The 27943-nt window shown below is 42.1% G+C and overlaps 1 protein-coding gene across 1 annotated transcript; it reads left to right on the plus strand.

Moving 5' to 3' along the window:
- Positions 1 to 1292: 1292 nt before the first annotated feature.
- On the plus strand, positions 1293 to 4145 carry NPS (neuropeptide S; the record flags this gene model as incomplete). Its single annotated transcript, XM_082002329.1, has 3 exons — positions 1293 to 1300; positions 1421 to 1502; positions 3840 to 4145. The coding sequence occupies 3 exons, from the start codon at positions 1293 to 1295 to the stop codon at positions 4047 to 4049; spliced, it is 300 nt and encodes a 99-aa protein (XP_081858455.1). The 3' UTR covers positions 4050 to 4145.
- Between the last annotated feature and the right edge of the window lie 23798 nt (positions 4146 to 27943).

The following is a 27943-nucleotide window of genomic DNA, read 5'->3' on the forward strand; positions in this document are numbered from 1 at the left end:
ATGATCAGCACCGCCACGTACAGTGATGATGAAAAAATATTCAACCACAACCTGAGATGAAATTATGAATTTTTCTATAGAAAATGTTAAAGGCTCTTACATGCCACTGTAGTTCTTCTGGCCTTATCTGAAGGCCTTACTGCTTTCTACCTTCTGGGATTAAATGCGTCCACATCAGGAGGCTGAATGTTCCAGCCAAAGTCGCCATAATTTATAGCAGCTCAGGTGTCCTCGAAGACTCACACAGAGTTCCCTTCTGGAGCCCTTGTATGTTGATTTTTCAGCGTAAACACTGAAGGAAATACAACGTTTGAGGCTGCTGAGTCACTGGTGTGCATTTCTAACACTGCGTGACTGTCAAAAAACAATCCTTAGCATTTTCATTCTAAGAAAAAGAAAATGGAATTTCATGTTCTTCAGCATTCCCTCGCCTGTGCAGGCTAACACTCAGAGACTTTGTGGGACTCTTACTGCTTTTACAGTACTCTGTATAAATAAACCACAGGATCCCCTAAATTATTGTGCAATTAAATTAAATGTTGCACAATTAAATTTGTTGCAGTAACAGATGATGCACTTAGATGTTAAACGTTTGCTACCTTGATGGAGATTAACAGAATTTATTAATCCTACAGAAGATTTGATGAATAAACTCAACATAGGCTAAGATATGTCTGCATGCGAGAGAAGAAATTAATGTCCAAAGAACTTAAATTCTAAGAAAAACACTTAAAAATTGGGTGCATTAAAAACTTAGCATGTAAAAAAAAAAGAGGGAGGAAGTAAAAGAAAAGGATATCTATATTGTTACGTATTGTTCTATGTATTGTATCTGCTCTGAGTCCAATCAGATTCTTTGAGGAACTTTCTACTGAAAGTGCACTTCTACTGTTTTTCCCTTGCAGCCAGGCTTTACAAGGTCTTAATATGAGATATTGGAAGTGGTAAAAAATTCTTGAAATGTGTTTTTGGAATCTTTAGACCTTTGGCCATATTTGCTATGATGATAGAGACTTAACAGTAAACCCACTTGAGACACATTTTATTGGAACACTTTAAATGAAATCGGTTGGTAGTTTCATAATGGCAGCTGAATGTGTTCTTGCCATTTTCCCATTTAACAAGAAGAAAAGGCCGAACAAGGGCCAATTAGTCATTATAAAATCATCTTTCATGACATTTTCACTCCTGAACTCTGGTATAAAATGGTCATCTAAGAAAGAACTGAAAGGATATGTGAGGAATTAGGTAGTATAACTGCGTGTCCATACATATAGACTCCTGAATAAAAAATGATCAGGTAAAGACACTGCAGATTAATTGTATGTGGAGAAAATATACCGTTCTGTGTTTGTGTGCATGCGTGTCGTTTTGTTTGATTTTGTTTTGACTTTTAACTGATCTCAGTTTTTCTTCGAAGCCTATGCAGGTTAAACTTTGTTTTCGTTGTTTGGATCTCAATGACATTTGTGTGCTCGGGTTACCCGCTTCTCCCTTCCGTGGTAAGTCATGCTCCCTACTTACTTGAAGATCAGATGCTCCATTTCTTTTAAGTAGCTGTTTTATTTAAATAATTTCTCTTTGTTTGCTTGTTTCTTTGTTGTTGTTTATAAAGTGAAAGAAGTTTCTTGTATTAAAGCTATCGGTTAAGTATTAGTACCTAATTTTCCTGGAGTATAACTCCATTTTTGCTTTAGTTACTAATAAAATATGCAAGCCTCTAAAATAATCATGTGAGAGATCTATTGCATATTTAATGTAGAGTGTGGGGAGTTTTTGCTGAAGTTGAAATATTGTATAGAAAAGAGAAAAACGTCAGTCTCCTCTCCATTTCATCTAAATTCCTTGTCTGTATCAAACAGGTACAATAAGATCCATGTATTAATTTCACTTATTGCTAGCTAGTTTATAAACCTGTAAGTTTATTTGTCACTGTTAGTGTGTAGGTAAAGGACAAATTCTAATATAAAGCTATGGAAAATTATTGCATAGAATCAGTAAGACAAATTTGATTGAACGATGAAAGCAAGCAGAACAACCTATAGAAGGGAAGTGAACAGGTTACTTCAATAACACTAATATCCTTTTGGTTTCTGATCTTGACCCCGTTACCGCGACAGATTGCTGGTCAAACTATGGATACACCGTTTAAGACTTTTTCAACATGGAACGAGATATTTTATTTCTAATGATGTTCAATTTTCCTGTGGGAAAAGGAAAGCTTTGGACACAGTCGTCTTTAGGCTCCCTGTTTCTTTACTGCTGTAAAATCAGCTCTAGGAGCCACGGTTCAGATTTCTTTGTTTCCTCTGATGTGTTTTGCATCATTATCTTTTCATTAAGGCGATCTGTCGCTAGCAGAGACGGTGGCCACTCGTACAGCCGTTTGTTTTATTGATGCGAAGTTCCCGTTAGCCTTAGTCTGTCCATCGCCCCGTTCCTCTGTGTCATTTACTTTAAATGCTGAATCATCTTTCATTTCTGATCACGGGTAGTTTAGACACAGCTTGATCTGACATTTCTTAATGGATCTCTTTATGGCAATGATATAACAGGTAAAATGAGTTTAATTATTTCATATAAATGAATATCCTGCATGTCAAAATAACAGCCATTTATTCAGTAGTGTAAGCCCCTGTATAGGTTGTGAGGCAGCAGCTGAAAATTCAGAGGGATATTTCTCTGTTGCCTGTGTTTTGTGCAGGAAGTGTTTCTTCTCTTAGGGGGAAACCTCAGCCCGGGGATAACATCTCGCCGGTCAGCGGCAAGAGAAGGCTGCGTGGCGAGCGAGCCGTGCGCCTGCTCAGTGCCTCGGACTCGGTGCGTGCTCTGGCTTGCAGAAGGGATCGTTAATCTGCTTTCCGTAGGCGCGGAACCGAGAAAACGTTAAGTACAAAACGGTATTAATAAAAGTAGCGGCATAGTGAATTAAAACTAGTCTTAGTGCAGCGAATGGCAATTTTACCGTCGGTTCCCGCGAAGGCAGGTGGTATCCCCATGGCTTTGCCTGCAAGCCTTTCCCAAGCAGCAACGCAACACAGCTTTAGAAAGGATGGCAGAGTATTTCTTTTAGATAGATAATCAGCAGGCTTGTGAATCGTGACATGATGAAGGCTTCACAGAACAACTGCAGACGTGCCAGGAAATGTTTCCTTTTAAATGCAATGTTAGTTTAAATGCAACTGAAATTTGTAAAAGTTTTTAATGTAGTTTACATTTTTATACTGTAAAGTGCAAGTAAAAAGAACGTGTATATAAACCTGTATGGATTTTAATCCAGACTTTTTAAAATTCCCATTAATATTTTGTCATTATTACATTTACTCATAACTACTACCATTAACTAGTCGTAACTGCTAGAAAGTTTCCTCCCCCACGTTTCTGCTTTACAAGTATTTTCATTTTCTCTTATCTGGCATTTAAACTACATGACTTCACAGAAGTGATAACAAGATCCTGTTTCATTGTTAGCTGAAAAAATCTCATTTTACAGCAATAAACATGCATGCTACTCTAGGGAAACTCTGTTACGTGTCACAATCGGTCAACATCACGGAAAACAATTCATTCCATACCGCAAACATGATTGTAACAGTATCGGTATTTTATACCAGAAATAACCCAGTTGAGTTTTCTAGAAAGCTGTGAAAAAAATCTGATTTTGAATACGACGAATCCTTAGGAAATAACAGTTCATCCTTGTCATTGTAAGCATAAATTGGTTTTGTGTTTCTGCCTTGGTTTTTTTATACGGAACAAGCCCTGGCAAATACACAAATCCATAGTTTTACCTTTTCTTATCTCTCTCCCTTTTTCTTTTTTTTTTTTTTAATCTTCAGAGCAGCAATCCTTTTTATTTGAATTGCCAGCTGTATGGAAAATCTGATTACTGCCTCGTCCTGCTGAATAACTGCTTAGCCAAGGTGGGCAGAAGTGAAGAACTGGCTTTTTTAAAGCCTTACCTGGAGATGCCTTTCAATAAAAGGTCCTTTCGCAACGGTGTTGGATCAGGAATTAAAAAAACGTCCTTTCGAAGAGCAAAGTCATAAACAAATGCTCAAAAGCACACTCTCGATTTTAGCACCTGATGTTTAACTTTGCGCTTAAAACCATTTTAATGCTTTTCTATGATAAAACCGACAGAGACAAATGTACCCGTGTCTTCATCGTGTAAACAGATGTTTATTTCAAAGAGCACAAGCCAAGCGGAGCAGATGGGATTGCTCAGAGAGGGCTTTGATTCCAAAGTTACATATCATAAAGTTTTGCATTGAAATGAATGTTTTCATTTGGTTAATTCCCTTTCTTTGTAAAGCTACAGATTTAATCAGCTCGCTCTTGATTAATACGAGAATAGCCCTGTGCTTTGAATAGCTGTGTGTGTGCAGCCTGCCGGGAGGGCTGACGGTATTGTTCCTGGCATCCCTCCTCTCTGCCGTAGCGGCAAACCCACCGGCAAGGTGAGGCGAGGCAAGTCAAGGCAAGGCATGCCTGCTCTTCCCTGTCCCAAATCGCTTTTCCTTGAAGACAACGGCTCCGGCAATTTTAATACAGATTTAAAGTACATTTCATTTCAAGGTTCCAAAGAGATGAAGGGCCACTGGTGAAAGACAGAACCAGGCTCTACTTGTAACTTCTGGTTACTTTTTAATATAGTATTTATAATGACTTTAGCAGGAAATAATCTCTTGAGACGTGTCATCTCGTTTCCAGAATAGTCCTGGGAAATCACTCTTGGGCAGGGTATCAGTGGAGCTCCCTTTGCCTCAATTAATTGACTTACATAGGCAAGACACATCTGATGAAATGTGCCAAATGCGGTTTCTGCTCGTCTGCTACAGTTGTGGCACAGTAATTAACAATGGGTTTTTTAAATTTTCTGTTAAAAAAAAAAAATAAAGTCAGTTGGTCTGAAAATATGTAAATGTGGTGTGTAGGAAAGGTCATCTGCTGAGTTACATATGTGTGAATTTTACTTCATGGCTGTTTCCTCCCAATGCAGTGTAACAAGCTGTAACGTTGGTTTGAAAATGTTGCAAAGTGTCCATGCAAATGTATTTTGAATTCAAAGCTAAGATAATAATAAATCAGTATATGGATGCTTTCTAATATTTCCCTGTTAAATATCATAACCTTGGAGAACATTATTAAAATAGAATAAGGCCAGTTGGCATCATCCCCTCTGTGATGCCCATTCCCGTGTCTCGCACCCCCGAGCCCATGGAGCAAAGGGACTCGAGCATGGAGCATGACACTGGCTTTCTGGACCGCAGCTGGCTAATTTCTGGCTCAGGAGCTCAGACACACTCCTGCCTGCGTTTGCCCACGCCGAGATGTTTAAAGCATCGTGTTTTTTATAGCTGCTTGAACGCACACGCTCCTTTTGGGTACTGTTGGTCTCCAGGTTGCTGAGGTCTTGCGGCTCTTAGTCAAGTGACACCTGGAGACCTTTAAAAATGTAGAAGGAAATGCCACGTAACTCTCATTCTCATGCGCTCTGACTCGTGTGATGTCTGGTGGGAGGAAGCCCAGGCCAGCAAACGCGGTTGGCTCGCAGGAGTTTCACCGCAGCGGGGCACTTGCCCCGTTTCATTCTTGGCTTCTGGTGATTTCAGACATGGCAGACGTCCTGCATATGCAGTTTGCCACCTCAAACACTCTCCAGCTCTGTCCAAAACTGCCCAAGAGGCAGCGCTTTGATGCCGTTGGCCGTGTCAAACGCAAGGGCTAGGAACGACTGCTGGCCTGTGCTGCTGAGCGTGCGGTAAGTGCTGCTGAGGGGTACCAAACCGAAACACAGGCCCTGGGGGCAGGGTCCCGACGGGACCAAGCTACGTGGATTTAATTATGCCCCTCTGCAGGCCTAATGCGTGTATTCTGCGTCTATGCACAGCTGTATTCAGTGAGGTGGAGGCGTTTTGTCGCAGTGCAGCTACCTGGAGCGGCTCTGTCCTGCTCGTATCACCACCCAGCTTGCTTGTCAGGGAAGAGAAAACCAAAACAAGTCCAGATTTATCTTTGTCTTGGGCTTTCACATCCATTTTAGTTAACTTTTTTCTACATAATCAAATATGTTTCTGCCTTGGTAACCTACGAGAAATAAGGTTGTCTGTAAGCCAACAGAGCTATATGTGTAGCTTTGAAAATCAGCCTCTTCCTTTTCATTTATTGTGCAGGTATATGACTAACTCATTTAGTGTTTTGGCAATTGCCTTTGAGCAGGGTATGTTCAGGAGGGGTGAAGAGCCGGTATCCTGCCTGCACAGACCTTCACCCCCTTTTTTTGAAAGTATGGGCTGCAAGAAAAACAGCTTCTTGGCTACAGGAAAAAGCCCATTATTTATGATTTAGTCATTCCCTGACAAGCCACTCTACCTTGAGGGATCTGCATATACAAAAAAGATGGTACGAGGAGGCCACCGAGAGCCGTAAGTCTTGCACTCACCTAAATCACAGCGCGCGAGCCTGGAAAATGTAGATTATCCAGCTGACTTTCAGAAGTGGTTCTGTCACTGGCGTTCTGGTCTCGCCATCACCACGCACTGAAAACTCACCATGCTCACGCTGCCTTCGACATGAAATGCTAAGCTCCTTTCTGAACTTTAAAGGTGGCTTTGTTTTGGAAAGAACAGAGAGTAACCTTACTGATCTCTGTCAGAAAATAAGGATCTAAGGGTGCCATTGCTGAGCACATTAATTTTTATGCTGACAGAAACTGGAAACGTGACATTAGATGTCTTTTTTCAGAGCAAAGAGGACAACAGGAACGACTATGGGAATGTTAGCCTACAGCATAATTAATGTGCTGCAATGAAGGATATTCCTTACTGGAGAACAGGGTTTCATAAGTCTGTGGAAAGATATTTTGTTGACTTTCTTTACTATTTTTCTTGGCTAATCTAAGAGAAAGAGAAAGGATAAACAAGTTTAGAGGGTAGGAAGAATCATGCTCTCCCTAGGGATGGAGGAGCTAGTTGGGACGCTGGGAATGCCTCGACCAGTCTCGGCCTTTGATAGTAATTCAGTCTGTGACCTTAGATAAGTCACTTCATTTCTACTCAGTTTTTCTATCTAAAAAATAAGAAGCTATCTTCATCAAGCCATCTTGCATGAGCAGCGTCGCGAGTGATGGATTTGGGAAGCGTTTTGGCAGCGCTGAGGCAGAGGAGGGTGGTCTCCACAGCCGGGGCAGCATCCTGGGGCCGGGAGAAAGGTGTGAGCTCTGCTGCCCAGTCAGTGTGACTTCCAACATCTCCTTCAGCATGGGACCAAGCGCCCCAATGCCTGCGTTCACTTTCTAACCCCCCGGGAGCCCTGCGGGTTTCATGGCCGAGCCGTCCCGAGGCTTACGAGGTGCTTTCAGCTGCGTTGTCCGCTACGCCAGCTACGGCCAAACGAACTGGCCAGATGCTCATTCCCCACCAAGGCTGAGTAAGAGGCATCCTTCTCACCTGCACTTTCAAAATGTAGCTGCTCTAGTTTATTCAGTCTTGAGCTAGTAATACTAGGTATTTACTTCTTTTTTGATCTTGCGTCCCTTGGTAAAACTCCGTAAAGCGCATTTAAAGGACGTGCAGAATCCCTGCGTTCGTTGGGGTTTTTTTACCCTACTTGGCTCTAGCTTGTGTCTCCCTTCAGAGGCTTGGGGTATACATATCCACGCACGGGTCCCTGTCTTCGGGCTGTGAAAGCCACCTTCAAGCACAGCAGTTGCTGTTTTCAGCAGGCAGCCCGTGCCGAGCCCGGGGTCGGCATCGGGTCCTCCGCTGCGGCAGCACGCGCTGCATCCCCCTCCTCACCCCTGGAAGGGCACCTTGCAAAGGGCCCTGCACCTGAGTGCATGTTGCCTGCTGCTCCTCGGCTCCCTAAAAATGATCTGTGCCTTTGAAGGAGGCAGCTAAGGTTCACCACCAGGTGAAAATGCAAAGAACAAATCCAATAAAATATGAAAGAGTGAAATCTGCCTGAAGACAGGAGGAGGAATTAACTTCTTTTTTTTTCTTCTTCACAGATTATTGGCAAGAAAGGCAATTAAATAGGCTGATGTAATAGCATCTAATTTACTTGTGAGACTGAAAATTAGTTGTTGTAATGACATACCAATACTTGGTTTTCTGATTACCAAGCATATATTAAAGCATATATGTCTCTCACATTTAGATTTCCTAATTTGCTATTATTTGCCTGTAGATGGCAATTTATTTCCTTAAAATACTGAGAGGAAGAAGGGAAGAAGTCTCTTGCTGCTTTTAGCTCTGGATATAATTTTGACCTTAAGAAAGAACAAGACAGAACTGAGAGAGTATATTAGATGTTATTATTACCGTAATAAAATACAGATAAAAATCATCGTGCGGAAAGTCTCTAAGACAACTATTAAGCATTTGCCATATAAAGAAAACCAAAATTTAACTTACCAGATATTCTGGCACTTTAAAGATTCATCGTGAAAAATTACTTCTAACAGTGAAGCGTTTATGCAATATGTCATTGATGAGCTGTCTGCTTAAATGTTTAAAGAGTTTGGAAAAAAGATTAAAAAATGTCAAAGATATGCTTTTTGTTATTCTGACAGAATGTTTCACTATATTGAAATTTATTTTTAATAGTGAAACAGTATGGCAGTACATTTTTTTAAGAAAACGGGCTGAGCGATGGTTAGTGAGCACAACCAAACAGAGAACATAGCCTGTTGACTGACAAAACAGTAGAGCTGTACCACAGACTTCAGCCCAGCATTCGAATTTAGAGGCAGGAGGAATTTTTCTGCCTTTGTGGTGATAGAAAGACTTTTTCTTCTAATACCTTACTGCATTTGAAGTCATTGGGTTGATTATGCTTAAAATTAAGCATATCTTAAAAGCTTGATCAACTGAGACCTATCTTCTCAAAGTCTTCAGTACGAACCTTTCAGAGGACATAAAAGGACTCAATGCGATAAGAAATGAGCTATCAAGTGTTGCTCTCAAGACATCATCCACAACTCATTAAAGTCAACAGAAAGCTACTGAGCATCTTCAATGGGCTTTGGATCAGACGTTCCGCGTATTAACGGTAAGAGTATTTTGTGTTCGCTTCTTACGGTCGGTTGAATGAATCCAGTGAATCTCTATGGCAACCCTCGAGCACCTCACAGCAGCTATGTGCACTAATAGATTTTTCTTCCCAGAAAGCATCCTCATTGATTTTTGTGGTTTGTGCCTACTGTCTCTTTTAGCCCACCGTATCTCAATTTGGGGACCATAGCATTGCTGGCATTTCAAAACCGCAGCCAAATGCTGGAGCTGAGAGCTCCGCAAGGAGCCCAGGCTACTGCGGTTGGCTCTGTGTCTTCATTAGCAGCCATTACATCGTAATTAGTAGCATGACACTTGGATGAACCGAAGGTCTCCAAGGATGTGTGTGTAAATTTATTGTTAAACACAGGGATGTAAATACAGGAGTGAGCATTATTCTAGAGTGATTTCAGTCCCACCACCACTTTTTTTTCTTTTTTTCTTTTTCTTAAATAAAGGGTACACTAGCAAGTAGATGATGGTTAAACAAGGTGTGGAGATTTCTTTACTTTGTTTTCAAGTAAAAATCGTAAAGAAAACTCCACAACAGATCTCAACTTGATTCAAAATACAGGGGGAAAGGGAGAATATGTACAAGTAAAAATGACCATTGAGGGGAAAATCATCGCCGTTCAGTAGCATGAAGTATTTTGGCCGGAGCCTGCTGGATGGAGCTCCTTTTCCATGCCAGGGTCTTCACGCTTGTGCATGTGTGCGGTGTTTGATGGATATTTCTCAGCACAGTCTGCAACGCACAGCAGTCTAACAATGTTAGACATACAATTCCCATACAGACACTTACTTCCAGGATGTAAATTTAACTGTCTTAATTTTGAGCAGAGTCCCACTGTTTCTGTTAATGATTTTCTTGAAACCACTGAATGGTATTTGCGGTAACCTTCCCTACTATCTGGAAACGTGTCGAAGATATCATATGTTCTCGGTTTGAAGTCGTAAGGGCTTTTGCTACACTTCTACATATTTTGGATAAAAAAGTCTAGCTGCTCGGATAGGTGTGCCTTTTGGTTTCCCCGTGTTACGACAAGGAATGCGTTTGACTCTCCTGGCCTTTTTGTTTTTCAGTTTTAGCCAGGTCTGCAAATTATTCCTTCCTGCTGGCAACGTGCATCTTGTTAGCTTCCTGGATGACGGGAGCAGCACAGTCACGAACGTATTTTCTGCTGCTCAGTGATGCCTGGCAAAGCGCATCCTGTGAAATGCCACTTCGTTCCATGTTTCGCAGCTTTAAATTCATTTTTGCATTCAAAATATGGCAAAATTATTGTTGCGCAAGACACCATGGCATGTCAGGAAGGCTGCTAAGTCATTCACTTAATTAGACAGCAATTGGAGCTGGCTGGAATGCCCCATAACGTGAAGCAGCAACGTGTAAGTCGGTGGGACAAGCTATTCGACTGCTCGTTATTGACTCAGTTGCATGGTTTGGCATCAGAAGTCGTGCTGAGTGTGGGCTCGCCCCGAGTGCTAGACTCTGGCTGCTGTCGTATTGTCTGCCCTCAAGATGTACAAGAGAATTACAAATGCTATATTTCTATATCTTTTAATAAAATAGCACAATTTGAAGAAAACAGACTTTACTTAATGCACTATTTATATTCTCTCTTATCTTTGGTTACTCTTGGTTATGTGATTTAATCATGTCCATTTATTAATGAGGTTTCTTACAGCCACTTGAGGCAACGTAGGAAAATTGACTGGAGGAGCTTACGGAGCAATTTAAGGCCAAATCCTGATTGCTGAATATAATGAAGTATGCTAACTGATGCATGGAGAACCTGTTGATTACTTTAAACAACCTTAACTGAAAGAAGACAAATGACCCATGTGGGTGGAATTGATGTAATTGGCCTATGAAAAGATACTTATAAACCAAAACAAATTGTTCTTTCCCACTTGCAAACGTGGGTTGTTATTTTATTCTTTGCCTACCTGCAAATACGTACGATAAAGGAACCGGCTTTCCCATGGACGCTTCTAACTGCCAGCGTCTGGCAAGCCACTCTGTCAAAGCACAATTTCCATTTCGAAGTGATGCAACTCGCGCACCAGGCCACTGAGAAGCCCAACCAGTTTCTCCATTTTTGTATCAAGCTGGCATTTTTCTAAATTTCTGCTCCCAAACTATTGCTTCTGATGCCCAGGTGGTATGTGATGCACAGTTGTCTCTGCACAGTGCGTTTTCCCAGGGTAGGAAGAGGGGGTGCGTGAGAACGAGGTATGCAGCAGGTTCGGGTCTGCTCGCGGCAGTTGGTTTAGACCGTTGGCACTTTTGCACCCAAAGCACCGTGTCAGTTTGCGTGTTTGGGTATTTGAACTTTACAGCTCGCTCCTTATGATCAAGAAATAAGGTGTCATTTACGCGCTCGTGTTAAGGAAATGAGTTACGTTTATCTTCACTAAGTTCTGAAAATGAAGCGGGGGCTTGGGCACGGCACGAGCTCTAGCTGCCTGGCTCGGGCTGTTCGCCTGCCACCCCCTCCGTACCTCTGAGCCTGTAACGCTGCTCAATTAGCAATACCATAGACGTTGCAGCCTACAAATGAAAACTACATGTTTTGGTCACTAGCCTAATGTGGATATTTTGCTAAGCCATATTCAATTATTTCACTTTTTATTTATGTAAAAAAACCTCGCATTTTAGGTGGGTATGGTCATACTGATTTAAAACCCCAGCATTTTTAAGGGTCTCATGGCTGAAGAGAGTTTCATTTGACACATTAATTGGAAAGAGTTTCTTTCACTGCTTGCAGAGGTAGTGGGGGAATATATGAGATGGTTATTCAATGCCATCACACCATCGGCATTAGGTCGTTCCAGCTCCTGGCCCCGACACCCGCCCTGGTGCTGCTGGAGGACAGAATTTCACTCCGTAAGTTTGCCTTCACAAATGCGTGTCCTTCTCCATGTGAACCAGCTTGATGTTGGTATGTCTGCGACAGTATCAGAATCTGCCTTTTCAGTTGACGCCAGTAGCTTTTTACTCGATGGCAGTATTTTTTTTTAATGTGTTTCCAACAAAAGCAGAAATTTTATTTTGTGCAGATCATGAAAAAAATCAGTCTTCCTCATTAGGTCTCCACAAGACTCATACTGGTTACCATTAAAATGCTGGCTTTTACCCATGGTCATAGCAAAAGTCGTTTCAGTAGTTTTGCGTTATTTTTTTGTAGTATGTTTTTCTCAATGCCTTGTTAAATACAGTAATGGTCAGTAACAGCGGCGAGGTAAGTACTTGTTCATGACTAACTGAGCGAAACTGGGAAGAAAAAGCAAACACAAGCGCTCTCCAGGGGATCCTGTCTCAGACTGTATGAAAACTCTTATTTCTGAGAGTTACTTTTAAAATTCTTGACCTTCAGGAAATGGTTCAGTTTTACCATAAATAAACAATGACTTTCACATGCCAGTGGGGGAGAGTGAAGGGATTCTTCTCGTCCTGTTAATAATTTTATGCTGTGGAGTTGCAGAGGCACAAACTCAGGACTGCGGAGCCCAGGCAGGAACGCAGCACACCTGACACAGAGCCTCGCCACAAAAAAAAGAAAAAAAAATATTTTAAAAAATGGGACCATTTCTCTTTTTCCTATAGGAAGCTTCCCCACACTCCCTCTGTCACCTTGGGCAGGTTACTTACTATTTCTGCACTTGGGTCTTACATCCAGAAAAACATGAACTTGCCCTTTTTCCCTGCCTCTGTTACATTGAGGTGATTTTCTGCTGCCGGGGCTGGTACACGCTCTCTGTTTGGAACTCGCGCAGTGTCCAGCCGGTGCAAATTAATTTGGTATGTCAGCACTACTGTAGTGCAAATGATAGCTAATTGTGGGGACGATGTATAAACAGCACGTGATGGCATGAAGGAGGAGATTTGCAGAGGAGAAAGGACAGGCTAAAATTGGATGTCTGAGCAATTTCCATATTTTGGGAGGGGGGAAGGTTGTACTGCATACTTGCCCAAGAAAAAAAGTTACCAGAGAGCTAGAAGCCTATGACATCTGTATATTTTGCTCTTTCTTCATTTTCACGATCACAAGCTTAGCTTTTTAAATTTGGTGGGGCTAGAGATGGGAGATGTGGTACTTTTTTCTCTGCAAGCTTGAAAGCGCTGCAGGTTAGCATTCCATAATTATTTTTGTCATAAAGATGAATGCCATCCTAAAAAAGTTGGAAGCTAACAGCACCTCGGCTTTGATATATGAATATTACCACTTTGAATGTTGGAATGGCATTATAGATGGTTTATGGTTTTATGACTATGAGACATTTCTTAGTCTCTGATTCAGAAGCACATTTCCTACACATTTTAAAGCAACTTTTGGTCTTTGACATCTTTTTTTCTTTTTTTTTTTTTTTTTTTTGGCTCGTCTTTGATTTCAAAACGCTTCTTGAAGTGAATTTAAGAGATTGCTGGATTTGAGAGACATTCATTACAAAACCTAGGTGCAGAGTAGTCACCTTTAGCCACCTCTCGTTTAATACCCCCCAATGTCAAGGAACGGCTGCACTGCATTAATTCACCCCAATTCCTGCTGGGAAATCACCGAGCCTTCATAGATAGCTGTTGCAATGCAAAATAGTTAGCCTGTTACATTTTCTAAATTGTATACCCTCCTAGCTATACAAAGATCATGCAAATGTGATATTTGAGAGAATATATTCGCAGAGTCGTAGTAGTTTTTAAAATGAAAATAGCACCATTTTGTTTTGGACGCGTTTCTCCGCTCACCCTTAGCCTGCCAAAGTGCCGGCGGTTCTGCACGTTGCAGTAAGAGCCATTGAACATATGTTTGGAAGAGAGCAGTCAATGGAAGGCTGCCCTACAACGTCAGCAAGGCCAACCAAAGGGGACCGAAAAGGCGGCGAAAGGCTGGGGAGGGTAATATGGGTTGGCCATAACTTCTCTGGATGAAGGGCGTGTTGAGTAGAAAAGCAGACAGAGGAACCTTGGGAAATTTGGGGGTTTCAGAAGCAGCAAATGGAGTTGAGAAGCCAGGACCCAGTAAATGCCAAATCTCAGCCTCAAATTCTGTTTGTTTTGAAAATCCTCCCCCAGATAAGGATTCAGCCATTCTCTCACTGTATTTCAGTGGTATGCACATTGAGCAGCGGTTGAGTCTGAACAAGGGGAGGGCTTGTGAGCAAGTAGGTCTTCAGGATTATTTTAGGATTTTAAAAGTCAGCTGGCACTGAATGGCATGGAGCAACAACTGATCTGCTCTGTATCATCATTGTTGCAGTGAACGGTTTAAAAAAGAGGTCCCAAAGTCTTCTGGTGTCGAACACGTGAGGAAACGTATGAGATAATGTGGGTCCCCGAGGAATGTGGTAGCACAAATATCTCAGCAACATGATAACCTCACGTTTATGGGATGAGAATTGTCACTCAGACTAACTGGGGTCCAGCAAGGACTTCGCAGAAGGTTTCTGTTATTTACAGCAACTGTGTTCAGTTACACCATCCCATCACTGTCAGCTCTTCTAGCTACTTGTGTTCTTACAGAAGATACTTTAGGAGGCAAAACAAAGTAGTACCGCTAGCAACAAGAAAGAACTCAAAGTGTTAATTTGTGGTTGTCTGAAAAGCTGTTCTCCGTGAAAAGGTAAACTCTAAAGAGAAAATATTTTATATTATGATGCCAATTGTCTAAACACACAGATTAAGTGAAGTAAACGTGTATCAGATCTGTTACAGATCTCTATTGCAACAAGTGTACTATGAAAATAGTAAAGATACCAGACCTGCCCCCCCAAAAAAAGGAAAAATCAATGTTTGCATTAATATAGGCTAGTGAATGAATAACAGAGATTAATGAACAGAAGGCATGAGTCCCGGTGTGAGCTCCCACTCTCTTTACATACCCACCATCTTTTCTGCCTTTTTGTCATTCGTATGCCACCGTATTTTTGGAGTTTGTTTTCCGTTGTTGACTGACAGCAGATTGCTGTGGATTCACGCTGGGTCATTTATGGTGTGACTACCAGCTCAGGCGCTGACTTCTCTCTCGTCCTGGTGTCGTGGCTACCTAACCACGGAGAAGTATTTGGGGAATAAACATGAAACGTGTTTCCACAAACACTCCTGGCTGCGCTGGTTAATTTTGTGATCATTCAGCCAGCTCATCGGAATATGCACAGGGAAAGAACACCAAGGTGGATGCAAATTCAAACATGATTGAAACATCAACCACTTATTCACTGAGAAATATTTACAGTATTTTCTAACTTGAGAAAGGAATAATGAAACATGCATCCTAGGGGGTTTTATCGGCAAATTTTATTCCAAACTTTTGCAATCTGTGCAGAAATTGTTCACTCATCAAGTATTGAAAAAGGCCAGGAAAGAAACAAAACCCAAAAGGGATTGAAACTTGGCCGGCCAGAAATCTCCTCCAAACAGTTTTCCATTGGAAAACGCCAGATCATAAAAAATGAAGTGATCTGCGAAAATCAATCAATCCTGACAAAGTCACAGCAAGGAAGATTTCCTGCCAGCTTGCCTGTCAAGCTCCCGGGTCCGCTTTCCTCCGGGTGTCAGATCGATGATGCTCGCCTGCCCGAGCACCCGGACCGGCGGCTGGGGAGCTGCCGCTGCCCGCGCCCCGCGTCCGCCCCAGCCCTGGAAGCAGCCAGGAGCTTCAGAGCCACTGAAGTCAAGTGTCACTTTGACCTTTCTGTTAAACTGAATGACAGATTTCCTCTTCTGAAGTGACATATGCATGTGTGTGTGGGTTTTCCCATTTAGCAATGTATTTTTTTTAATCTCAGGGGTTCCTTGCCCTGGAGTTCCTGGTCTACCGTACGAGAAAGGAGAAGCAAACCCAAACTGAAAGCTAACGACACAACCTATGGAAAAGATGTCCCAGTTCAGCAAAGCACACAAGTGCCTGTCTCTAAAAGATTAGCACATTTATTGAAGCTAATAAGTGTTTATTCTTTGTTTTTCTCGGATAACCCAAGGCAAGCTGCGCACTCACGATGCTAAAAAGAGCGAAGCGCCCAGCCTTGGAGAGCTGCCACCTAAATTGGCCGTTCCCAAACTGCAGCGCAGGTATTTACGGTGGGTCACGAGTCTTTCCAAAACCTCATTACATCCTACACAGAGGCATTAGCCCTGCAGCTACTGCACCTGCACGAATTTAGGTGCAACGGGGGGGATGTGGAGGGAGCGCACGAGCCCGGGGCGCAGCGGTTGGGATCCGCAGCTAATGGCCCTGCTGGCTTTGCACCCAGGCTGCTGAAGGTGTTTATGCGTTATAATAAGCATTTCTTGTTTTACGTCTTAGCTATAGCATGCTGTGATTCCCAGGCATAAAGGAGGTGTTCCGACGCGTATTGGCATCAGCTTTGGGTACATATGTGTAGGCTTAAGATGCCTTTTAAGCAGATGGAGCCAGTGCAGATGGCATGGCTATCACATATGGGGAGGAGTGTTTGATTCCTCGGAGTAGGAGTGCGGTGTTATTCTCAGTCAGAGGGGTCAGAATAGCTCTCGCTTATCACTTCGTATTCGTGGTACCTGTTATTTCAGAATGGAAAAATCTGTAAATATTCCATGTCAAGGCTCTTTGCTGGAAGCTTGGGCATGTGAGCGGTATTTCCAGATAAGGCAGTTTGTATTCTGTAAGTTATTGCTGATAAATGCTGATTAATTGTTATTTCTTTTTAATAAATACCATAAGGAGACATGAAGCTCTCCTCCACACAGCTATGGACTGGTTTAAATTAAGATTCAGGAGAGCGATGGGAACACGCCATTGCTGAATGTGTGGGGAGAGCAAGGAAATATTGCAGTGCTCTCGTTTTCCAGAAACAATTTCTAACGCTCTCTTTCAAAACACAATGCCCAGTATTGGGTAGAAACCAATATTAAATCTGTCATGCTTTTATTTCGTTCTTAACGTCTCTGTTCGAAATCCAACCTAACTTGCACAGAAAAGCACGGATCCCTCTAACAAAGCAGCGTTCTGGCAGCATGAACAACAACCAAGCTCGAAAGGGGAATAAAACATATCTGTGCTCTCCTGACATTACATAACCTGTTAAAAGCAGAGTATTCTGCGGCAGTGACTGAGTGGTTTTATTTCTTGTATGGATTTTCTTAGAATTTTAATGGAGGAAAGCCAGTAACAAGTAAGATTCTTCCACTTTAATAGCTAAAAGTGTGGATTTTATGGAAAATACGTGCGATACCTTTTATCTTTTCCTAATGAAAACACTGCCACCAGCTGGTTAATAAACGGTTCTGACTAGGGTTTTACACAGAATTACACTTATTTTCAAACCCACAGCTAAGCTGGAAGTGATATTTTAGGTCAATATGCTTTCAAAACAGAGAACACTGATTATCTGTACCCTCTATTACTTTTCAAATACAGGTACGTGATGACAACGCAATTAATGCTTGTTACCTTACACGTGTTTTAAGCAAACCTTCAGGATGAAGCTTGGCTCGGCAGAGTAAGGTGGCTGCCACATTAAGGACTTTTACCATCTCCGTGAAATGGTGTGACCATCCCAGACTCCATTATTTGAATTGAGGCATTTGAAATATATTGGAGTTAATTTGCTCTGCCTTTTCAGATTCACAGGTTTTTACTGATGTCCGGCGTTTTGCTAAGTCGCTGCTCATAGGGGCTGGAATAAAACCTGCCAGCTCTACGCTATGACAGCTGCAGACAGTGCAGTTATTGGTCTTGGTGTCAAGACGTTTGGATGGTGCCATAAATGTCATCAGCTCTTTCCTCGTTCTGCTAAAACATCAGCAGTGGCTAAGACACTTCGGCAGCATTGGCATTTCAATAACCATATTGGATTTTACTCCTGTGCTTGAGACAATTGGTGTGCTCGAAATGATCATTTCAGGTTCTCTGTAGACCCAAGAAAAATGCAGTTCAGCTTTTTAAGGCTGCCATAACAAACACAGGGAAAAGAAACCTTGTAAATGGAGGTTGAGGTTCGGAGGCATAATTCTGTGCTTAGGAGGGATTGGCAATTGATCTTGTGTCCGAGAGAAAGTGGATATATTGCAGTCTCAGAAGTTGCCAGTCCAATAGTAGATGTGTTTCATATCGCAGCACAACATTTTCCTTACAAGTGACAATCTCCTTTGGCCCCAGACTCAGGCAGTGACTTTGGGGCTTTTTTTGTTTCTTTGTTTTTTAAAGCTCTTTCAGCAAGTTGAAGCCATGAGGCATTTCAGGGCCTCAAACCCTCCACCAAACATTGACCTGGAAAGAGCATTTAATACTCACAAAACCTGTGTCTGTGCTAGGGCTACGTAGAGCCCTCTTCTGCACCCCGCGCAAAGGATGCTCCAGGGCTTTTGCCGCAACACTCGGTGCAGGGCAAACCTAAACCTCAGGGAGGGCTTACGTGCCGGTGGTTTGGATGCCACCATTGCCTGCAGCAGAAGAGCTTAAAGCTGCAAGGGAGTTTCTGCCATCAGCTGTGCCACGTGCGAGTCCTTTTGCAAGGATAACGGTGGCAACCAACCCATCTCCTGCACCAGCATGGCTTGTCCTGTCCCCAGGCCTCCAGCTTCCCAAACAGCTAGCTGCTTCCAGTTAGTTTTCTTACATTTCAAGCATTTTTCACTTAATTACCACTAACTCCCCATTTTACAAATTTTAATTTGTAATAGGAGGTATCAATTTTTCATTTTAAAAAAAGAAAAATTTCATTTTAAAATTAATTTCAATTTAAAATTAAGAAGAAAAATGGTGCTTTTTATATACCAGAGCGTTGGAACCGGGCTATAAAATATATCCGTGTAACTCTCTCTGATGTGCAGTGGAAGCTCCACTGAAAGCTGTGTGGGTTGTATGTGACCTGCAGGTTACGAAATACTGCTGCTGTCAATCCTCCTCCTCCTCCCAGATGCTTCAGTGAGAAGAGGGAAGCGCAGCTGGCACGGCCCGCTCCTGCTGCTGAGTGCAGCCCCTCCGTCTCAACAGTTTCTCCCACTTTCACCAAATATACTGGGAAAATAGCACCAGACCTACCGGACACACGAGTGCTTGCATCACTCCTATGTAAAAGCTGATTTTTGCATGGCGCATTCAGTTCCTCCTTCATTCCAAGCTGAGTTCCAGTTTTCCCAGGTTAATTTCCCAGCTTAAATTAAATTAACCCTTCAATTTCCTCCTGGGTGTTTCAGCACTGTCACACAGCATAACCTTATCCATAATCAAGGCTGAATTAATACTCCCACCGAAGCCAGCCTGAAGTCCCCGCACCTCACATTTCAACAGCAGCTTCTGCTTCCAGCTTTAGCACGGGGAATATTTAAAGGACAGTTGAACTTTCTTTGTAAACCTTCAGAGAAATATGTACTGCCTTGCTCAGTGTAGGTGTTTAAACATAGTCTTGTTTGGGGCTCGGTGGCTGGGGTGGGAGCGCTCCCCTCCACCCCTGTGCAGGATAACTAGCAGGGCTGGCACCGCTGATCTGCAGAGGACTGCGATGCCCAGCGATGGCATTGGTCCTCTGCGCTTGGTGGACTTCCATACGTATCAGCAGACCAAGGGAAGAGCATGTGCCTTGCACACCGTGGGGATGCTCTTTAAGCTGCTGTGTTACCTTCCCAAATGAAACAAAAATTCAATTACTGAAAATAGCAGCATCCCTTTCTTTTGTACAGCCGACAGTGGAAGAGTCTTTTATTGATTTCTTCTGAATGCCACAGTAGAAACATTGCAATAGAAACAACTTTTTTTTCCTTAACATGCATACAAGCATAGAAAAATATAAAATAAAACCTCAGACCTCCTGTTTTGAAATGTAATTTTCAGCAGTTTGTACCCAACACAGAAAGGTGATCCAAATCTGCAAATACTCCTGTAGATAAAGTAAAACTTCCTGTCCCTGGATGAAAGCTCACCTGTAGTTGAAATCTGTCTAAGATTTGAAGCAAAGAGTCAAAGATCCAGAACACCTGGGGTTCAGGTATTGCTACACACCTTTAGGCTGATATCTTGAAATCCCTCAGACTCCGTTTATCAGTCATTAAAACGTTGTTAATTGTTACCCCACGATGGTAGACTTAATGAGGAGCAGATCTCCAACTGCGATGTCGAAAATCAAGTTGGTGAAAAGCATGTTGGTTTATACCAGAGTTCAGGTTTGTTCTTAATGTCTGAGAGGTGTGTGATTGTCTTGAGAGCTCATTAGGCCTGATCTAATACCACTTATAGACAGCAGAAAGCTGAGTTAGCCAAGGACTGGTTCAGGACTTCGCACCACGTAAGTAACTTCACTAAAGGCATTGCAAATATCTTCTTAACTTTAAATTAATTCCAAGATTGCATTAACAATATTTACTGCTAGTAGTCATAGATTGGGATCTTTATGTTTTACTTGTATGTATTTTTTATTTTAGGTAAGGTCTTCCATTAGAAAAGGTAAGAACCAAGAAAATAAACCAATTTAAAACTCTTTTTTTTTGAAATTTTTTTTTAAATTAATTAGATACGTGAGCCATTATTGGGGGAAAATCAACACACTGCATTTTATTCTGCATAGACTACGAGTTTCCGCCAAGTTTTTCCCCTTACCTTAATACTACCAAGACTTAAAATAATTCATGTCATTGGTTTTAACAAGAGGTATAATTTTAGGTGCTAAAATTTTAAATTACTTCAAGTCTTCTACAAGCATTACGGTTTCAAACCAGCAGCCCACCAGTCCTGCTTGGGGCTCCTTGTGATGTATTATTCTCCCTGAGCAAGCATGTGCTTCAACCTTCCGTGATGTGAGACCAAATTAATTGCTCCTGTTGTTCCTTGGAAACTAACATTTCTCTAATGATCCAATATCTCATTAGGCAACACTAAAATACTGTTTTTGCTAAAGAGCGGTTTGCCCAGGGAGGACCTCCTTGGCACCTGATTTGTCACGAGCTGACAGCAGGCACAGTACCTTAAAACATCAGAAAATTGGGACTATTTTGTCTATACACCTTCCACACGCTAAATGTATACTATTCTTCATATCTGTTAAAATGCTGAAGTAGAATATTGCTGTTCAGCAATAACAACAAAATAAACACATTCAAGTCCATTGGTATAATTGGCTGCAAAAATTTTCCTCTGGGATGAAATTGAGGACATCATACAACATTTTACAACATTGGTCCGGATTATGCCACGTTCTCCAAGTAGTCCCATTAATTTCAATAGACCTCTTGAAAACTAAGGTAGTGCCAGTGGAGAGAAGAGGGTATCCAGCCCAGTGCCTGGCCGGGGATGCTGCCAGGACAGGCAGCGGGGCTGCGTGGCGCAGGGTGAGTGCAGAAGAGTTAAAACACGTTAAGCTTCCATGTGGAAGCTCTCATCCAGGAGGAGAAATTTCTTAGTTCACTGTACTGTAATGCTGCCTTAGAGAGGAGGATTAGAGGAGGATTAAACTACAGTGAACCAAGGTCACTCTATTCCCGAATGACAGACTTCACACAGAGACTTAGTATAATTTGAAAAATACCCGTTGGCTTCTGACGGCCGTGTGGTTTGCCCCGTCTTTCCCAGCCTGCCTGTATGGACGTGACCTTAGTGCCGGCAGGTTCAGAGATGCAGCCTTGGTGGGTGATGATCTTTAAACTTTCTGATCTCTCAGGGCGTCGGGCTTGGGATGGCCACAGGACAGGTAGCATCTCCACTGGTTACAGTGGACGTTGCCTCACCAGAGACTGGCAGCTGTCATTATTGCTAACCGGAGGCGGGATGGAGCTGGAGGTGCAAATACAGTAACCTGCAAAGGGGCAAGGGTGAGGAGGAATGGTAGTTTTACTGAAAACCAAAATAGAAAAAAATCACCTATTTTATTCTAAAATGTTATGCATGCTTTCTATCGTTGGGGTCTATTTTGGGGTCTGGTACATAAGCGAATATATACTGCTTGCAGCAAATAGGTATTTCATTCTAAAATTAAAAGTTATTCCATAATTAAACAAAAAAATCAAGTATTTTCAATGTAAAATTCATTCCAGGGAGATGTTTAGACACCTGCCTCTTTCCAGCATTCACAGAATCACAGAATCACAGAATCCCTCAGGTTGGAAAGGACCTTCAAGATCATCAAGTCCAACCATTAATCCAGCGCCACCATGTTCCCTAAACCATGTCCTGAAGAGGTCATGATTCGTAGAGGTCACTCTAGATTTTGACATTACTACTTGATTAGAGGGTTTCTTATCAACAAAAGGTAATTGAATATTTGAAGTCAGTTAATCAGCCGAAGTCTAACTCAGGATATGAAACGGTCAAATCTAAATGGAAAATGTGCACAGATGTAACTAGCTTTTCTTTTGGGGCAGATATGTGCATTTTGCTATTGTGAGTGTTTATCTTGCTGGACACTGGTGGCCAGGCTGAGTTACCTGGTAGCTCGTTAAGTTTCTCAGGGTAATTATACTTCTAAATTCATGCTTGTGAGTGTCTGACTGCCTGGGTGTATATATCTTCTAAGCTACAGATTACCTAGCACATCTGAGAACTCTGTGTTGTACGATAGTTTATTATGAGCCACACAGTCATACTAATTGCACTTACAATTACCATAAAGTCTGACAGAAGAAATAGAGAAGTTAAGGGATGGATCGTGATTGCTCAGCAAACACAGATAACCGATGAGAAGGGCCAGATTTTGTGTTACAGCAAAGCTGATGTGTCCCAGGAGAACAGGGTGGCTGGGGCAGGCTCACGTGGGCTGGGACAACAGCGTCCTGGCCTGTATCAGCAATGGTGTGGCCAGCAGGAGCAGGGCAGGGATCGTGCCCCTGTACTGGGCACTGGTGAGACCGCACCTCAAATCCTGTGTTCAGTGTTGGGCCCCTCACTACAAGAAGGTTGAGGTGCTGGAGCGTGTCCAGAGAAGGGCAGTGGAGCTGGTGAGGGGTCTGGAGCACAAGTCTTCTGAGGAGCGGCTGAGGGAACTGGGGGTGTTCAGTCTGGAGAAGAGGAGGCTGAGGGGAGCCCTCATCGCTCTCTACAACTACCTGAAAGGGGGTTGTGGTGAGGTGGGGGTTGGTCTCTCCTCCCAAGTAACAAGCGATAAGACAAGAGGAAATGGCCTCAAGTTGCGCCAGGGGATGTTTAGGTGGGATATTAGGAAAAATGTCTTTATGGAGAGAGTGGTCAAGCATTGGACCAGGCTGCCCAGGGAGGTGGTGGAGTCACCATCACTGGAAGTGTTCCAAAAACATGTGGACGTGGCACTTCAGGACATGGTTTAGGGGGCATGGTGGTGTTGGGTTAACGGTTGGACTTGATGATCTTAGAGGTCTTTTCCAATCTTAACGATTCTGCGATTCTGTGATGCTTGGGGATGGGGCAGCCATCTCCAACCCTTCACTTTAATCGTGGGTCTGCCCAGAAAGTACATGTGTATATGAGGCTGAACCCCTTTGGACCAAGTGTACTCATCCTTCAATCGATCCCAGCAGACTTTGGATCAAATCCCAGGACAGCAACACGAGTTATGCAATATTGACTGGTTAATATTCATGTTTCTGTGCAGATCTCATTAGCTGTCCTTGTGTTAGCTCCCCGATGTAGAGGGTAATTGAATACTTTTAATTTTGTAAAGAGAATATGTTGACCTTCAGTCAAATTCAAACAGATACTTTAGGGTAAGATTTCGAAAGCTTATCCCGGAAAAATGAAAATTATAGTGTCAGACATTACAAATATCTTTATTTTCTCTCTGTCTGTTTCTGAGGGTTGACTTCTGATTCAGCACATTAACACCTGCAAGAAAAGCTGTTTTCCCAATGTTCTTGGCAGATTTCTGCTCAGGATTATTTTAGATTGCAATGTTTTGCTTGCTGATAAGATGTAAATAAACCCATAGGCTCCTATTCCCCTTTGATAAATGAATTAATAGAATAAAAGATGAAACAGTCTCTCTTAAAAAATGTTTGCATATATTACACAGTTGTGTAGCTTTCTGAAGGTTACTCATGCAAAAATGGAAGTAAAGTAATGTTCACTGAAGTTTTGAGTTGTATTTTAGCAGGTTACCAGCATCAGGTTGTTGACTTATTTTCCCAAGTCATCCTTAGAGATACCCATTCAATTTTAAAAGCAGAACAAGGAAATAGCTCCATATTTAGAAGAAATGATGGGCTAGAATCACATTTGATCACGCAGTAGAAAAGGTGGTAGTGTTTGGCAGAGACTTCTGCAGAGCTGTTACTTCTACAAGAGATTCCTGACAAGTCCAGAACAAATATACTGACAGCGAATCGACTTCTGAATTGTGTGAGCCAAACACTTTGAAAAATGCTTTGTGTTGACTCAGTCAAAGTTTTTTTTACATTGTTAATAAACTCAGCTCTTTCAGTCTTCAAAAGAGCTATTTCTGTTCTTCGGTGTATCCTTTGTGTTCTCATTGCAGGGATTTGTTAATGCCAGAATGATCAGTTAACTCTTACACATTAACTCTGATGAAAAGTGTTTCGTAGGCTACAATGGGATTTGGATCAGCACCTTAAAATTATACCTTAGGAATTAAAATGTTTTCACATAAGAAATTATTCAAGATCTACCAGGCTAACAACGCCTGCCGGTTTCTGTCATGTTTCCCATGGTAACATGAGTCTTTAGAAAAGAGGGAAAGAACTACCCCAAGGGGGGAAAATAACAAGAAGAATGGAGAATACAGGGTTATGAAACCACTTGTTTCCCAATGACTAAACAGAGAGTGATGTATTTTCATTACGTCTTTCCAGTCCAGGCCATGACTGGCATGGGGACAGCTGCAGTCTTCCATGTGTCATTGTGCATGTTGTGCTTCAAACGAAGTTTCGTCTTCTCCCAAGTGAGTCTTGCCTGACACAACAACAGTATTAAATGAACAAATATGGGAGTTTGATGTTATGAGTCAAAAAAAAAAAAAGTCCTCCAAAAGAAAAGCTGAAAGAGACTCAAGAGATGGTTCAGTCCCAGATCTTGTGTTTTGCCTCCAAGGAAAAAAACACATTCTTCTAAATACCATGTTAGGCAACTGTCCTGCTGTGACAACAGGAAAAAGCAACACTTGAGCCACTGGAAATGAGGAGGACTTGTCTCTCTTGACTGGTCGTGGAAGATCGATTAAGGATTCTTAAAATGTCTTTTGTTACCATTGAGTTGGTCTCATTTTGCCTCATTTTCAATGGACAAGAACAGCTGGCTGCTGGTTTCCCCCCCTGAAGCAGTCTCCTTTAATCTCCTCTTCTTTATATTAAACAAAATCAAATCCTTCAACTCTTTCAGAAAAGTCATGTTTTTTTCAGTGTCTGCTAAATCTCACTGCTGCCCTCCAGCCTCTACAGTTCATCTCTGACCTTTCTTAAATTATGTCGTCTCTTTTGCAGCAGTCACAATACTGGCTCGTGTTTCATTTATCATCCTCCCGCTCCTGGTACGTCTTGAAGTATGACTGCATGGAAAGCTGCTCCCCACCTGAATTTCACCTTTCTGAATGTGTACCATTTCCTCACTTTACTGCAGTAATCTTGAGTTCTGGTTGTTTGGGGTTTTTCTATATTGTGGCATTTTAATTTTTGCAGACTATTCTCTATTGCTGTATCCAAGTCATAAATGAAAATACTGAATAGAAGTAGACCAAGAAGAGACTCCTGTGGATGCACATTGAATTATGCCCAAGCGTAAAAGCAATTGATGAATTACTTTCTGAGGGTAGAAGATATCCTTTTTTTTCCAACAAACATCCAAATAATTGAAATCCTGCCATTACTGCCAAAGATCCTGTAGAGCTGGAGTTATTCACTACTCACTCAATGCGTTATTTATGTGTACGCTGTGGTTCCACTTCACCGATGCTAATTTGCTTGCTGAGTTCCTGTCGCCTTCATGAATGTTTGAAAATACATGGAAATAGTGCCGTGCTGGTCTCAGCACTTGGACACATCTGTCTTTGTAGTGAACTCCATAAATGCCACATTCCAGTTAGCAGCCAGAGTGTAGCCCAAGACAAGAGGCTAACACAGATTTTTCCAGCCATATTATAATCAGTTGGTGGTGGAAGATCCAGGCTTTCCAACTCACGCACAAGTCGCATTTGCCATGGTAGCAATCACTTGAATTGCTCTGTCATTCCATTCAGAAAAGGATGAGACAGAGTACCTGTACGAACTGTGAATTTAGGGTGGAATCCATCTTGTTTAATTCCAGTCATTTAAGAGCTGGATGTCTGATTAAACGAGTAATCTCACTCCCTCTCTAGACTAGTCTAGAGAGGCCGACGCACCCAAAGGCTGTTCAGCCTCGTCTGAGTCAATGCCTCAAGAGGATGAATCATCCTCCTGAGTCACATCGATCAACGTATCGTGTAAGAAAAGCCTAGATGACAAATATGCTCAGCATGCGGATAGTCACCTTGGGGTGAGATGCGCCTAACGTTGCTCCCTCTTCAATCCCATGCCGCCCTTGCAGGACAGGCTCTTGGACTGGACATTAAATAATCCATCACGTTTGCTTATGGATGAACACAACAATTCTGTTTGGTTGGTTTATTAATCCCCACAAGAGCTTATTGCAAAGTTCAGCAAATGACACAGAAGAAAAAAATTTTCACTTCCAAATTTCTGTGCCGTTTCAAAACAACAAGATGTAAACTATGTCATTAGCTTTGTTTTTGTCGTCTTCTCTCTCGGATTTTTAAAGCTTCGTACATAAGGCAACAGGAATTGCTACCATATTTTGAGGCAGGTGACATTTCTTTATCAGATGTACTAGACAGTTGATGACTCTAGTAATGCTCTAATTATGTGTAGTGAGTTGTCTCTAAGTGCTGTATGAAAATGCTTACTGCATCATTAGCTACCTTGTTGTTTACAAAATGTCTTTTATAATACTACAGGGGCCCAAATGAAGGTTGTGTCAGTGATTGCACTCTGAATTTCTGTTTTTAGGGAGTTATAATTCAACCATTTATTTTCACTTCAGGCTGAAATCTGGCATACTGATTCTCAGCTGAGACTAAACTTAATTACTAAATTTTAAAAGAAAAGATCAGTGTGGACGGATTGTGCTACTGGAGGGGGGGGGGGGTTAACATTAAGGGAGGCAACATTTTCTTTTCGCATAGAGAAGACTTTTTTAAAGGAAAGGTTTTAAAGCCTGAGGTGCAGACAGTAGTCTAGATCTGTGAATATGCCGGAGTGTGGGCAGGCACAGCTCAGGAGAGGGCTGCTGGGTGGTTTGGTTTACAACAAACTGCTCAAGGGATGTCTCTGCAGCCCATTTCTCAGTGGCAGAGATCAGGGACGTTGGAGGTCGCCGAGGAGCTGGGGTGGGTGTGCAGGGGCTCTCGCCCGGAGTAAATCACGCATGGGTTCGTGTGTGAATTGGCATTAAATATTACGGACTTGGTGTCATCTATGGGACTTGGTATCCGACGGAGATGATGCAGAACTGACAGTGGCTGTTGTGACACATCTGTTTGTTAATTCAAACAGTCCAGCTTCACTCTCTGCCCGAGACACCGTGTTGTACAGCAAGAATTAATAAATTGCCACAAATCTTAGGTTCCCACTAATGCTGACGAACGGCTTCAATATACGCTCATTACATTTTCATCATTTCAAGGGTAATGACACAATGCTTCTTCAGGTCCTTGGAAATTATTTCATTTCTGGTACATATTGCTCATTTTTGCACAGTGATAGAAATTTAAAAACATTAAAGCCTTTAATTGCTCAGAATGAAGTTTACTTTTGCTGTCTCCTACAAAGGTATAAAAGAAAAAGAAAGGAAAGAAAGGAAAGAAAGGAAGGAAAGGAAGGAAAGGAAGGAAAGGAAGGAAAGGAAGGAAAGGAAGGAAAGGAAGGAAAGGAAGGAAAGGAAGGAAAGGAAGGAAAGGAAGGA

This window comes from Phaethon aethereus (assembly GCF_964289735.1).
Source record: "Phaethon aethereus genome assembly, chromosome: 7".
NCBI lineage: Eukaryota > Metazoa > Chordata > Aves > Phaethontiformes > Phaethontidae > Phaethon > Phaethon aethereus.